Source organism: Phascolarctos cinereus, unplaced genomic scaffold (genome assembly GCF_003287225.1).
Source record: "Phascolarctos cinereus isolate Bilbo 61053 unplaced genomic scaffold, phaCin_HiC Scaffold_1;HRSCAF=81, whole genome shotgun sequence".
Taxonomy (NCBI): domain Eukaryota; kingdom Metazoa; phylum Chordata; class Mammalia; order Diprotodontia; family Phascolarctidae; genus Phascolarctos; species Phascolarctos cinereus.
In genome coordinates, this window is record NW_027555514.1 from 287,296,043 (window position 1) to 287,310,958 (window position 14,916).

General features: G+C 50.1%; 1 protein-coding gene across 4 annotated transcripts in view; it reads left to right on the top strand.

Annotated features, from left to right (window-relative positions):
• PARVB (parvin beta) overlaps nt 1–14,916 on the top strand; it is a 103,308-nt gene that overhangs the window by 58,375 nt on the left and 30,017 nt on the right. For all 4 annotated transcript variants that reach the window (XM_020982827.2, XM_020982830.2, XM_020982828.2 and 1 more), the window contains exons 3-4: nt 2,561–2,631; nt 9,853–9,955. In XM_020982827.2, coding sequence (XP_020838486.1) covers nt 2,561–2,631; nt 9,853–9,955 — 174 coding nt within the window. The remainder of the gene's footprint in view (nt 1–2,560; nt 2,632–9,852; nt 9,956–14,916) is intronic.

The window sequence follows — 14,916 nt, forward strand, 5'->3', positions numbered from 1 at the left end:
TCCCCCTCATTTTATAGATGGGGAAATTGAGGCCCCGAGACGGGGAGTGCCCAGTGCTGCAGAGCTGAATCTTCCGCCCTTGTTCTCAGCCTTTGCTAAGACAGAAGGCTTGGAAAAATCTTGTAAGCCTCGGCTTGGCTGGGTGATGGCTCTTCTTCTCTCCTTCCTTCTCCCGTGCTGTCTGGCCTCCATGGGCTGGGGGCTGCTTCCAGGCTTCCTGATGGTCCTGGGCATCTCCTGTAGAGTCCCAAGGGGGCTAAGATGGCTGCTTCTTTGCAGCCAGTGTCATCAGGTACACGATAGCTCCCCAGGTTTATAGAGCCTTTCCCCACCAACAGCCACCCCCAAGGGGGGCTATTACCCCATTTTACAAAGTAGAAGCTGAGGCTCAGGGCGTGTGACTTGTCCAGGGTCACACAGCCAGTCAGTGTCTGAGGCAGGATTAGTGCTTCGGTCTTCCTGACTCCAAGCACCCCCACCCCTATTGAGGCGGCTGCTCTTACTCTCCTTCGCCACGCCGCCCCCCCGCAATAAAAAGGGGGGTTGTGGCTTTTTGAACTAGAGAGCCTTAGCTCTCGGAGTGGCCTGTGTGTTTCCAAACACTGTCCTTGGACTCAGTCCCCAGCTTTTCTCCCACTGCAGGTTCTTATAATGACCCCAATCCAGCCACAGCTGTGGGGATGGAAAGGAGCCTGGGAGTGCAGGCAGCTTCTTGGTCCCTGGATCAGGAGCCAGACGCTGGCCCTGCTGCTGCCCGGGACTGAGGGGATGGCGTGAGGCCTCTCCATAAAGCCTGGTTTTGGCTTTTGTCCCTGTCCCTCTGTGGGCACTGGCTCCACAGGCCTGGATCCCCAAATGACCCCGCAGAGCCCCTCCACGGGCGGCCTACAGAGGTGTGGCTTGGGACTCACTGTGCATCCCAAATCCCCTTCCCCAAGCCAAATTGCTCCCATTTTGTGGATGAGGAAACTGAGTCTGAGAGCAGTTAATAAGGAACTTGTCCAACGTTACACAGCTGGTGAGTTTCTAGTAGAATGTAAACTCAGGGCTTCCTTATTCAAAATCGAGCACTTATTCTTAGAAGCAGGTTTGTTTATTTATTTTTGGAAGTAACATCTAATAAATAAAATTAACATCTGGCATACCCCATTCTCATATTCTCTTTCTCTCTCTCTCTTTCCTTTCTTTCTTTCCTTTCTCTTTCTCCCTCTCCCTCTCTCTTTCTCTCTCTCTGTCTCTTTCCTTTCTTTCTCTTTCCTCTCTCTCTCCCTCTCTCTCTCTCCTCTCTCTCTCTCTCTTCTCTCTCTCTCTCTCTCTCTCCCTCTCTCTCTCTCTCTCTCTCTCTCTCCTCCCTCCCTCTCCCCCCTCCTCTCTCTCTCTCTCTCCCTCCCTCCCTCCCTCTCTCTCTCTCTCTCCCTCCCCCTCCCTCTTCCCCCCTCCCTCTCTCTCTCTCTCCCTCCTTCCCTCCCTCTCTCTCTCCCTTCCCCTCTCTCTCTCTGCCTTCCCCTCCTCTCTCTCTCCCTCTCCATCTCTCTCTCCCCTCCTTCCCCTCCCCTCTCTCTCCCTCTCCATCTCTCTCTCTCTCTCTCTCTCTCTCTCTCTCTCTCTCTCTCTCTCTCTCTCTCTCTCTCCCTCTCTCTCCCCCTCCCCCCTTCCCCCCTCTCTCTCTGCCTTCCCCTCTCTGTCTCTCTCCCTCTCTCCCTTCCCCTCTCCCTCTCTCCCTCTCTCTCTCTCCCTCTCTCTCCCTCTCCCCCTCTCTCCCTCTCTCCCTCTCTCTCCCTCTCTCTCTCTCTCTCTCTCTCTCTCTCTCTCTCTCTCTCTCTCTCTCTCTCTCTCTCTCTCTCTCTCTCCCCTCCCTCTGTCCACCCTCCCCTTCTCCAGCATCATAGATTTAGAGCTGGGAGGGACCTGACAGGCTGCTTAGTCCAACCCTTCCATTTTACACAAACTGAGGCCCAGAGGTGACAGAAGGGGAATCGTAGCTATCATTTATAGAGCACCTACTATGTGCTGGGTGCTTTATAATTATTATCTCATTTGATCCTTCACCCATCCTGAGAGGATTTTACAGATGAGGAAACTGAGGCAGGCAGAGGTGAAGTGACTTGCCCAGGGTCATGTAAGAACGTGCCTGAGTCTATCCTGACTCCAGCCCTAGTTCCCTCCAGGAAGACCTTGAGTTCAAATCTTGCCTCAGATACACAACTTCTTTCAGCCTCAGTCTCCCCATCTGTAAAGAGGGGATAATAATAGAGCCTGCCTCCCAGGGTCATTGTGAGAATCCACTGAGATGGTGTTTGTAAAAGCGCTTTGCAGACCTCAAGGCCGTCATTGCTACTATTCTCTCATCATCAGTGCTGCAGACCTGTCACCAGTTTTGGAAGAGTGAGCGCTCTGCAGATGGGGTCGGGGGGGCCCTGGCCTGGGCCACTCCCCTTGCCGAGGCCAGGCCTCGCGGTCTCCGTGGCCTTCTCAGCTTCCTGTCTGTGTGTTGCGGGACAGGGGGAGGTGGGGGCAGGGCACCTGGCTCTGACTGTGGGTCCCTTTTGTCACTCGGCAGAAGAGAATGAGGAGCGGACGATGATTGATCCCACCTCCAGGGAGGACCCCAAGTTCAAAGAACTGAACAAGGTAGGCGGGGTGTGTGTTCTGGGGGCCACCACTGCGGGGTCTGTGGCCAGCGAGGGGAGCTGGAAGGTCAGTAAATGGTGCCCCACGGGGGCTGTCCCTTCTTATCTGGGTGGTCTCGGTTAAGTCTCTTAAATTCCCAGCCTCAGTTTCCCCCTCCTCTGTGAAGACCTTTAAAGATATCTTCCAGTTTTAAATCTGTGATCCTTTGGGCAAGGCTTTAGGCTAGGTGAAAACACTGAGGATCTCTGCCCCTAAGAGCTTCCTGGAGCTTGGCGGGTGGGGAGCCCTCTACAAAGAGAAGGATAAGGAAAGTATGAGGCGGGGAGAGGTGCAGGCCAGGGATCCCACACCATGCACTGGGAGGGAAGGCGGAGGCTGGTTAGCCCAGCTGCCTCATGTTACAGATGAGGAAACTGAGGCCCTGGAGAATCAGGTCATTGGTCAGTGTATGTCTTATCTCCTCTGATAGAGTGGAAGCTCCTGGAGGGCAGGGCCAGGGCCATCCTAGGCTTCATCCTTAGCATGTCCACAGGCCTCCAGGCAGTCTCCTAGCTCCCTCAGAGAGGAGGAGGAAGAGGAGGTCTGCTGTCTTGGGAGCATCCAGCTTCAGCTGGGGCCCCCCAGGCCCTTGGAGGGTGAAGGGGCCACCCACGCACATTTTTGGCTAAAGGATCTTATTATTCATAATAATGATAACAATCATTAGCATTTCTATAGTGCAAAGCAGTTTACCAAGATGATCTTGCTCAGACCTCACAACAGCCTTCCTTGGGAGGTTGGTGCTATCATCATCCTGAATTCCCATTTTACAGATGAGGAGACTGAGGTAAACTTAGACATGAAATGACTTTGGGAGGTAGGTGCTATTATCGTCCCTTATCTACATTTGACAGATGAGGAAACTGAGGCAAACAGGGTGAAGTGACTTGCCCAGGGTCACACAGCTAGTAAGTGTCTGAGGCTGGATTTGAATTTAAGTCTCCCTGATTCCCAGTCTAGGGCTTTCCATTGTTCAGTTATTCATACCACACTTAGCTGTGTGACCGTGGAGAAGTCACTAGAAGCTCTCCCTCCCTACTTTTGTTTCTTGTTCTGTAAAATGGGACTAGTGATGTCTGCCCTGCCTCCCTCCCTCCCAGGCTTCCTGTCAGCTCTATAGGCTGTAATACACTGTATGAATACTAATTATTGTTACTAGAGAGTCTAAGTTGTCAAAGCTGAAGGGCCTTTAGAGGTCATCTGGACCAACCCCCTCATTTTACAGATGAAGAAACTGAGGCCCAGGAAGTCCAAAAAGTCAAATAGATAGTAAGTGGCCAACCTGGGATTTGAACTCAGGTCCTGAGGCTTCATGCTCAGCACTCTCCACCTCAACTCACTGCCTCCTGGAACCCTTATTTTACAGATGGGGAAACTGAGGCCCGGAGAAAGTGGTCTATAGATTTGAACCCAGATTGTTGGACTTGGAATCCCAATGTTCTTTCCCCTGGACAGCCCTGCCTTGGGAAATGATGACCTTTAAAAAGAGGAGTGGGTGGGAAACCTGATGCGTTCCCACTTTGCTGTTGCGTGTTGTTTATTTTATTTGTCAAGCATCTGTGGCTGCTTTGCAGAGCATTTAAGGAATCAGTTTGATTCCCCTGCTTGAAGAGTGCAGCCACATCTGATGGTTATTATTTGTCCCCAAGAGCAGGCAGGATGGACGAGGCTGTCAGCTGGAGGGTGTGTGTGTCGATGCGCGTGGGTGAGTGCGAGTGGGGACTGGGCAGCCGCAAAGCCCTTTCTGTACATGCTCTTCAGGCCGTTTCCACAGACACCTCTTAAATGTCTGTCCAGGGAGATAGGAAGCTTACAAAAGATCCAGCTCCTGCCCTTGTGGAGCTTGCGGTCTAGTAGGGCTGCCCTCTGTATGTACTGGTGGGGACTTTGCATGGGCCAAAGCATACGTATATCCATATTTATACTCAGCTTTCTCTGTGTGCGTGTGAGTATCGTGAGATGTATACATGTAGGGACGTCTCCGCTCCAAATGTTCCCGTGGACATTTGTGCCTGACCTGTGATGTCTTCATTCTCCCTCCCCATCAGGACTCCTTCTCTGCCCCTGTACCCTTTCCCCCAGGGAAGGCTGTCTTCTTACAACAAAGGGAAAGCAGCCCTGATCTTTGGTAATGGAGATCAGAATTCCATGGAGGAAAAGACAGCAATGGCTCAATTTTTAGGTCACTTTGATGACCACTGCCCCGCCCCAGGTACCTCTGATAGTCATCTGCCCTCCATAGAGGGCACCAGGGGTAGTTTGGTTAAAATGAAAAGAGATTGGACATTCTGTGGTTCTAGAGGGGCAGGGCAGCTCTCACTCTTCATGTTAGATAAAATCAGTGGGAAATATGCCTTCCTGTTTAATAAGCACATGGACAGGAAGAGATGTAATTAGCACCACTGTGGAGGATCTTCTGCTCCAAAACCAGGCTTCGTAGCTTCCCCGTTCCTCTGTTTTGGGTGCAGTAAGGCACTGAGAAGCAGCAGACCCTGGAAGGAACCATGACCTCCTGTATGTATCTGGGGCCACTTGGGATGCCAACTTACCACCGGCATTTCCCAAAGGATCGCTGAGGTATGTCTCACTTACTGGGATAAGGCTTTTCTCCTCCCTTAGTGGTGGGCTGCTTTGTGTGCATTTGGAAGTGATTAAAACCCAACTCTGTGGGCCCTGGGGGGAGGCAGAGTGTGGAACCCCATTGTCATTCAGAAAAGACCAATAGAAAAATCATGTTTTATTCTGGTTCAAGTGGCCCCAGGAGCCACTTAATGTAAAATGCAAGAAGACTTTGCCAAGGACATGAGAAATAGAGAGATAAGGCATTCTCCTTCATCCTTCAGCTGGATAAGAGGCCTGCCTGGAGAGGAATAACTTGTCTAGAAATAATAATTGGTGTCCTCTTTTCAAAAAGTAATATGTGAAATTGGTTATTGGAAGAATGGATGAGACCCAGAGCTGCAAGGGACTGCCGAGGGTATCTAGCCACACTTGTCATCTTACAGAGGAGGAAACTGAGGCCCGGGGAGGGGAAGTGAATTAGAACTATAGCTGTAGACCAGGGGTGATGTGACCCTTTGACTGAATCCAAACTTCACAGAACAAATCCCCTTACTAAAAGGATTTGTTCTGTAAAACTTGGACTCAGTCAAAAGGCCGCCCCCAAGGACCTAGAAGGCCCCATGTGGCCTCAAGGCCGAAAGTTCCCTACCCCTGGTGTAGACCCCAGAAGAGGCATTAGAGGCGGAGTTGGAGGCACATCTAATCCAATCTTCTCATTTTACAGATGAGGAAACTGAGGCCCTCTTGCTTTATAATGAGGGCTATTTTCATTGAGTTGTATGAAAGAATAAAATTGTTTCGACCCAGCCAGAATACCTGGCAGATTTGGATTAATCCCTGCCTGTAGCCCCTCTTCTAATACAGTCTGCAACATTTGTTAAGCACCTAGTAAGTGCAGGTAATACTCCAAGGCTGCTGTGATTGGGGGAAGGGGCAGTGACCTGGGGCTCCCTGCAGTTTGGACTCATCCCTCCTCTGTTCTTGGCCCGCCCTCCCCACAGGGCTCTCCTTCTTCCCCCCAGCCCTGTTCCATCCCTTTTCTCTCATTAACCTGGGAGCCCAGACAGCCAGACAAGCCCTGTGAGGAGGCTTGGCAGAGATGTCTACTTTTTATTACTTAGAGGATACTCACAGAGAAGAGTCATCTTTTAAACTCAGCATTTGTGTGTGTGCAGGGGTGTGTGTGTGTGTGTGTGTGAGTGTGCGTGCGTGTGTGCATGCAGGTATATGCAGATGTGTCTGTGTGTGCATGCGCATGGGAGAGGGCAGTGAAGGTCAGGTGACCAAGAAGGTCAGCGGAACGATATTCCCCTCCTGACACAAATAAGGTCTGTCCTTTTGTCTTCATTGGCCCCACTGTCCCTGAGCTGAGCTGGCCACTGGCTTTCTTCCCTCTTTATTCTAGTCTGATTTCGTGATGTACTTGGGAGGTATATATGATTTGTTTCACAGAAATTTACTTTATGGTTGATTTTGTGAAAATGAATATGCCTTAGTTCTAAAGGCACACATACTGTGTCTCTCACTCCCTCTCTCTTTCTCTCTCCCTTCTCCTCTCCATTCTTCTTCTCTCTCTTCCTCCCTCTCTGTCTCTCTTCCTCTTCCCCTCCCTCTTTCTCTGTCTTTTTTTCTCTGTCACTATCTGTCTCTATGCCTCTGTCCCTGTTTTTGCTTCTTGAACATTTCCTTGAATCTTAGAATTTTATTTATTTCTTCTTCTTTCAAATCTGAAAGTCTGATGTTAAAGGTCGCTTAATTCACCCCTCCTCTGCCCCCATTGTACACAGGAGGAAACAGATCTTGAGAAATCCAGTGACATATATAATGTCACTTGGTAATTAGTAAGGAGGCTGGCCCTTGAACCCAGGGCTCCTGGCCCCCAGTCGTCCCCATCTCTTTCCACTGTCCTGCACTGCCTCCCCAGAAAGTTAGGGCCCTGCCTCAAATGGGGTGGTTGTAGCTCACAGAATTTGGATGGATCAGCTTGCATATGTCCACCCTAACCCAGTCACCGACATAGGGTGTTTTAGAGGCTGCTCAAGCTCCAGAGCTGTTTGACTAACAGATTTCTATAAGAAGCTAAAGCTCTTTTTTCATGGACTCCGTTAACAGACTGGTGGTGCTCTTATTCAGTTCCTGAAAACATTTATTAGGCATCTTTTGTTTTGCAAAGCAAGTCCTGGACTGGAGAGGTGCCAGCCCTCAGGTTGTTAGGAGACAGACAGAAAGAGCTTCTTCCCGGCCTGACCCGGCACAGACTGCTTTGAAGGCTTTCGGCCCAGATGGAATGTTTTGAGGAGACTGGAGCTTGAGTCCGAGGATCTGCATTTGAATCCTGGTTCCGTGGCAGACTCCCACTTCTCTCTAGGCCCCGGTTTTTTCCTTTGTAAAGGGTTGGGCCTCTCCCAACCCTTAGTCCCACAGATGGTGTCATACCCCAGCATTGCAAGGCCTGCTGGTCACCATGTGGCTCTAGGACAATTTGACATGAATCTGGGGCGGCTTTTCCTTAATTACCATGGTTTTCTTCTGCTCTTGGCGATCTTCCTCACCTTGGCCTAGAAGAATAAGAATGAAAATTATAACAATGAGCTAACAAATATATATGTAGAGTTTCTGTACAGTGCTTTATAAAAATTATCTCCATTTTATAGATGAGGAAACTGAGGCAGGCAGTGGTAGAGTAACACAGGCTCTGAGGGAGGATTTGAACTCAGGTCTTCAGGTGCAGCATTCTGTCCACTGGCACACATAATTCGTTGAACTTCCCTTGTGCCACGGATCCCCAATTCCATGTTCCAAGTTTCCAGAATTTTATAGGATAATAGAGTCAGAGATGCAGGGCAGGAAGAGACTTTATAAGTCATCAAGTCCAGATCTGTTGTCCTACCGATGAGGAGAGTGAGCCACAGAGAAGTTAAATGACTTCTCCAAGCACACCCAGCTAGGAAGTGTCTGAAGCAGAATTTGAACTCAGGCCCAGAGCCCTGGGCTCCATCTTCTCCAGGGAGTCTTTTCTGAGCTTCTAAGTTGGTGATAACCTTTCTCCATCCCATCCCTCCCAATTAATCACCTGGAAACTAGGGCATCTTGCCATCTTCTCTGTTGCTGGGGAGGGAGGAATGTGTAATGAGGCTGGAGTGGTAGAAAGAGGCCAGGTTGGGAAGGTTTCTAAAATGCCAAACAGATGAGTTTATACCAGATTCTTGAGTTAATAGGGAGCGGCTGACGTTTATTGGGGAAGAGAAGGAGGACATGGGCACTTCAGGAAAACAGTTCAGCAGCTGGGCAGAGGGTGGAGGGGGGAGTGAGGACAGGAAGGGCCAAGCCCCAGGAGAGGGAGGAGGGTGCAGGAGTGGTGGGTCATCAGAGGCCGCAAAGGGCCAAGGAAGATGAAGACAAAGACAAGACCATTGTGTCTGGCCGTTGAGATCATTGGTAACTTTGAATGGAAATGCTTCAGTTGAGTAACGTGGTTAGAAGCCAGATTGTGAGGGAAAGAAGGAAACAGGCATTTATTGAGTGCCTGTTGTGTGCTCGGTGCTTTACAAATGTAATGTCCTTAAGGGGAGAGGAAATAGAAGAAATGTGTGTGGAGGCCTATGGTGCCTCTTTCTAGGAGTTTGGCTGAGGAAGGAAGAAGACATCAGACGTTAACTGGAGGGCCAGTGGAGGGAGCCTTGGATCTCTTTAAAGGCAGGAGAGAAGGCACAGATAGGGAGAGGCTGAAGGTCCAGGAGAGATGGGGGATAGTTGAAGGTGTGATCTGCTGGAGAAGACTGGGGGGATGGGACCACGGGGTTGGCAAGGAGAAAGGAGGGAGTGAGAGATGATGTCGAGGGAGAGGAGATGGTATGTGAAGCAGCTTGGAAACCTTAAAGTGCTTTATTAATGTTGGCAGCTGAAGGTACAACGGATGGAGTACTGGGTCTGGAGTCAGGAAGACCTGAGTTCAAATCCTGATTCAGGTCCTTACCATGTGACTCTTTACAAGTCACTCGACCTCTGTCTGCCTCAGTTGCTTCCTCTGTAAAAGAGGGAATAATTGCCCCTCCCTTGTAGGGTTGTTGTGAAGATCAAATGAGATACTGTTTGTAGAGTGCTTGGCCCAGTGCCTGGCACGTAGTAGGTCTTATATAAATGCTAGCCATGATCATGATGAATGCATGCAAGGACAAGCCACCCCCTGGTCTCTCCAGAGCCCTGGGGAGCCAGAGTCGGGCGTGCTAGGATTGTGGGGGCCCCCCATGGGCCCTTGGGGAGGGCCCTGTGTGTAGAAATGTGGGCCCTCCCCCATTTCTCCCCACTCTGCCTTACCTCCTGGCAGGACCCAGTGTGCGTGGCTCGTGCCTCCTCTGTACAGCAGTGGCGGCAGGTGGGCCTTTGGTGGTGGCAGCTGGCCACTGTCAGAGCCACTGAACATATTGCCGAGGAACACTGGGGCTCGGGCTGAGGAAAGCCGTTTTTCTCTCTGTCTGGAGGGGCTTTTCCAGTTGGGGGAGGAGCTGTCTTGTCTCTGAAGTTTTCTCCATGCCGGACACGTGGTCCGGTGAATGTCTGGTTCTGGTTCAGGTCCCACCTCGCCTCGGTGAGTTGCTAACAACTGATTTTATGTTTTAGGTTTTAATTGACTGGATTAATGATGTTCTGGTGGAGGAGAGAATCATCGTCAAGCAGCTGGAAGAGGACCTGTATGACGGGCAGGTGCTGCAGAAGCTTCTGGGTGAGTGAGGCATGCCAGAAGGGGGTGGGGGCTGCCCTCACGGGCCCATGGAAGAGAGCAGATCCCAGCCTCAGTGGACTCCATCCTGACCTGCCTCCTTCCAGGTGTAAAGCAGGTGCAGCTGGGAGGGGCATCAAAGCCAACCTCCCATTTTACAGAACAGGAAACTGAGGCCCAGGACCACCACTCTGACGTGTCTCTGTCCTTGGAAAGGATGACTGGGGCAGTGGTTTTCAGCAAATCTCTTTGTCTCTCTCTCTCTGTCTCTCCCTCACACCTCTTAGTGTGTGTGTGTTGGGTATCATATGCTCAGCCTGTAGCTCTGCAGAGGGAGGAGCAAAGCAGTGTGCTGCACTCTGGGCCTTCCTCCTCCTCAGCTCGCTCTGCCTTCACACGGACCCAGAGGGAGCTCTTTAAATCCTCGCCTGAAGAGATGGTTTTGTCCCCATTTTCCAGATGGAAGAACTGTGGCATGGAAAGGATTATGGCATGATTTCCATAAATTATGATAATAAGAGATGATATAATAATAATAATAATACATAGAACAGCTATAAGAGAACAGTAGCATGATAGTAATTCACCCCAGACAAAAGACGAGAGGAAGGAAGGGGAGGGAGGGAAAGAAGAAAAGAAAGGAGGAAGGAAGGAAAGGAGAGAGAGAAAAGAGGGAAGAAGGAAGGAAAGAAGGGAAGGGGAAAAGGAAGGGAAGGACAAAGAGAGGAAGAAAAAAGAGAAGGGAGAGAGGGAAGGAAGGAAAGGAGGGAAGGGGAAAAGGAAGGGAAGGACAGAGGGAGAAAAAAGGGAGAGAGGGAAGGAAGGAAGGAAAGGAGAAGGGGAAAGGGAGGAAGGAAGGAAAGAAGGGAGGAAGGAAAAAGGGGAGAGAAGGAAAGAAAGGAGAGAGGGCAGGAAGCAAGCAAGGAAGGGAGGGAGAGAGGGAGGGACAGAAGGGAGGAAGGCTTGGCCATAGTCAAGCTCCTCTCTGCCAGCCTCATCTCCTCCTTCGCATTGCAGCCCAAATGGATTGCCCCTGTCCCTGTTATCATTTTGCCTGTTCCTCATTTCCATGGTTTCTCTAAATGTCCCTTGTGCCTGGGAAAGGTTGTCCTTTCCCTTGTCCCTCCATCTCTGTCTCTCAGTTCCTTCAAAACCTAGCTCAGATACCACCTCCTCCATGAAGCCTTCTCTGATAAGGCCCTCTTAGATTGTGCCTGGACCTCTTCCTTGGCTCTCAGCTCGTATCATGGTTATTTGTAGATTTTCTCTCCCGGCACACCACTCCCACCCCATTAAATGAGAAGCTTCCTGAGGGCAGGTACCTTATGAATGATGCTGCTGCTCCTCCGCCATCTCTGTTGACCTTCCCAGTTAGACTGGGAGCCCCTGGAGGGCAGGGACATTCTTCCTTTGTATTTGTTTGTGTCTGGGTATCTAGAGATCCCTGCGGTGCTTGGCCCATATTAAGTGCGTAACAAATGCTTTCCCGCTCATTTATTCATTACTTCATTCTTTTAATTTTTGCGTCGCTCGTCCCTATTCTACACTTAATTGCTCGCTCTTGGTGATAGGCAGTGAGATAAGAGGCCGTTTGGGGACACTTGGGCTGCTTTCTCCTCTTCCATCCCAGGCGCGTGAGCTCTGAAATCATCGCAATCCCCTTCAGGCCTGTGATTCCTAGACCCTCTGTGCCAACAGCTTCCTCACCCGCGTCCTCTCTGGATTCCTAATGACGCCTCCGTGCCATGCTTCACGGCGTCCCAAATGCGTTCCCATCTGGTGGCTCGTGTAATCCTCCTGGCTGTCCTGGGTGCTCAGCAGATCGTACCGTGGGCCCCACATTCTCCAGATGAGAGGCCTCCCCTTGGGAGGCTTCTTGACTCGACCCTGTCCTCTCCTGTCTTCTCTTCTGGTTGGACACGTCTTAGTCTCCCTCTGGATCTTTATCCAGGTCACATCTGCTAAGGCCAGCAGCCACATCCGTCAGGGCTCTGACCTGGGCCCTCTTGTCTTCTCCCTTGGTGATCTCATCAGCTCCCAGTTATCAACTCTGTGCTGTTGATCCTCTAATCCACTTAGCCGTTCTTAACCTCTCTGCTGACCTCCAGTCTTGCATCTCCAACTATCTCTTGTGTTGGACATCATATAGATGTCTTAAACTCAACGTGTGCAAAACAGAACTCGTTAACTTTCTCCCCAAATTCTTCCCTTTTCTACGCATCCCTATTGCTGTTGAGGGTTCCACCCTTCTTCCAGTCCCTCTTGCTCCCAACCTAGGGTCATCCTGGACTCCAAACATTCTCTCACCCCCAGATCCATTATGGTGCCAAGGCCTGTTGACTTCACCTTTGCTGCCTCTATCAGATACACCCTCATCCCCTCCTGGACTATTGTCTGTTGTGGGTCTGCCTGCATCACATCTCTCCTCACCCCAGTTCATCCTCCATTCAGCCACTAAAGTAATTTTCCTAAAATGCAGGTCTGATGATGTCACCCCCTACTCAGTAAACTCTCTATTGCCTCTAGGAGCAAATACAAAATGCTCTGTTTGGCGTTCAGAGCCCTTCTGAGCTGGTTCCTCCTGCTTTTTCTCACTCTCTGACACATCTCTTTGACGCAGTGATGCTGGCCCCCCGCAGACCTTCCATCTCCCAGCATTGGGCCCTCTTCACTGGCTGCCCCCGTAACTAGGATTCTCTCTCTCCTGGTCTCTCCCTCCTGGCTTCCCTGACTCCATCAGGTCCCCAGACAAAATTCCAAGCTTTTCCTGCCCCACCTTAATTTTAGCGCCTTTCCTCAGTTTGTTATCTCCACTTTATCGCATGCATGTGTAGCTTACTTGTAGATAGATTTTGGCTTCTAGTTGTCCCTGTTGGATTGTGAGCTCTTTGAGAGCAGACTGCCTTCTGCTTTTTTTATTTGTTACTCCCAGCCCTCAGTACAGTGCTGGTCACACAGTAGGTGCTTGGTAAATGTTTGCTGACTGACTGACTGATAGTAATTAAACTTCCATATTGTTAAGTGATAAATGGCCTACAGACATTCCATTTCCTGCCAGTCCTTTCCCTAAGGAGGCTGACTACCTATTCAGGGAGATTAGGAGTAGACACACAGAGAGGCCATTAGGCGTCCAGGGCATATGTGGTCAGTGCATGGCGTGTGTGACAGGCAATAGAAGTGATGGGTGGTCAAGGCAGGTGAGACCGGTCCCCCAGTGGGCTTCCTGGGGGAACTGAGACTGGAGGGGGCATCTTTGGTTAGGTAGGGTTTGAGTAGGTGGAGAGCTGAAGACATGGGGGACCCTTGGGCCTCAGTCTTCTCTGTGAAATGAGGGGGTGGGACTCAGTGACCTCCGAGGTCCCTTCTGAGCCTAGATCTAAGGCCCTGTGGCCTCTTTAGTAGAGGGAATTTTCTTTCTGGGAATTCCCTGCCCCAAAGCAATCACAGATGTGAACCACGAAGGAAAAAGAAAAGGTGTTTTTGTTCTTTAAAATGCATCTTCTGGGTCTGTCTTCCATCCCCTCCTCCCCACCCCAGCAGGTTTACCTTTCCAAGGTTTCGGTAAGCCTCCCTTTCTGGGCGGCATCCCAGAAGCATGTTGAGTGACAGAGCCCCCCAATATAGTTTTTTGTTTTTAATTGGCCATTAATAATCCATGTGTGAATGATCAAGAAGTCATTATTTTTTAGTCATTTTTGAAAACGTTTTTTCCAGATAGCTCTTACTCTGTCTCTTTCCCATGCTGAAGGCAGAGGAGTCCAGGTCTTGGGGGGGCAGGGTGCCTCGGCCTACCTTCCCTTCTCTCCCCCTCCCTCTGGACGCAGGCTCAGGGGCCACCCCTTCCCAGCCTCACAGGCTCCCCAGGTCATTCTGCCTGGGCCCTCTCCTCTCTGCCTGCTCTCCAAAGCGTTGGGATTGAATGAGCCAAAGCTGGCTTCGGGGGTCTCGCCTTCGGTAATTGAACACCAAGCAGATGTGACAGTGTTTGTTCAGCTCAAAGCTCACTCCTGGTAATAAAGCGCCTGGGGAGTATCCGGGAAGATCTAATCATTCTTCCTGCTGGGGCGGTGTGGGAGGAAGAAGGTTAGCGGGAGAGGGAAAAGACAGTTTTAAGCCGGTTTTTATTTTCTTTATCAAAATTGCCTTGCCTTTCTAAGACCCTTCTGGCAGACTCTCTTCAGCCTCTCCTACTTAAAAGGCCTTTCTCTTATGCTGGATTTCAAATTCTTAGTCTTCCTTCTTGGAATCTTCCCCCCCCCCCCATTGGGGCAGTTTTCTAAGAGGGATGGTTAGGAAGTGTGTCATAGGAGGAGTGCTGAATGAATGAATGGGCATTTATTAAGCACCAACCACGTGCCAGACATGGCATTAAGTGCTGGGGATACAAATACGGAAGCAGGTAGTCGCTGCCCTTAGGAAGCTTACATTCTAATAAGCTCTGACTGCAGTTTTGGCAAGCCACTCTCCCCCTCCTTGGCCTCATTTTCTTTCTCTGTAAAATACAGGGGTTGGATCAGATGGCTTCTAAAGTCTCTTCCAGCTCTGACATTTTGTGAAATGGGGACTTTTAAGATCAGAGGTTATCAGCTTCACTTCATTGATTGAATGAATGAATGAATGGATAGATGGATGGGTGGATGGATGAATGAATGGATGAATGAATAGATAGATGGATGGGTGCATGGATGAATGAATGGATAGATGGATGGGTGGGTGGATGAATGAATGAATGAATAGATGGATGGATGGGTGGATGGATGAATGAATGAATGAATAAATAGATGGATGGGTGGATGAATGAATGAATAGATGGATGGATGGATGGATGAATGAATGGATGGGTGGATGGATGAATGAATGAATGAATAGATGGATGGGTGGATAGATGAATGAATGGATGGGTGGATGAATGAATGAATGAATGAATGAATAGATGGATGGGTGGATGGATGAATGAATGGATG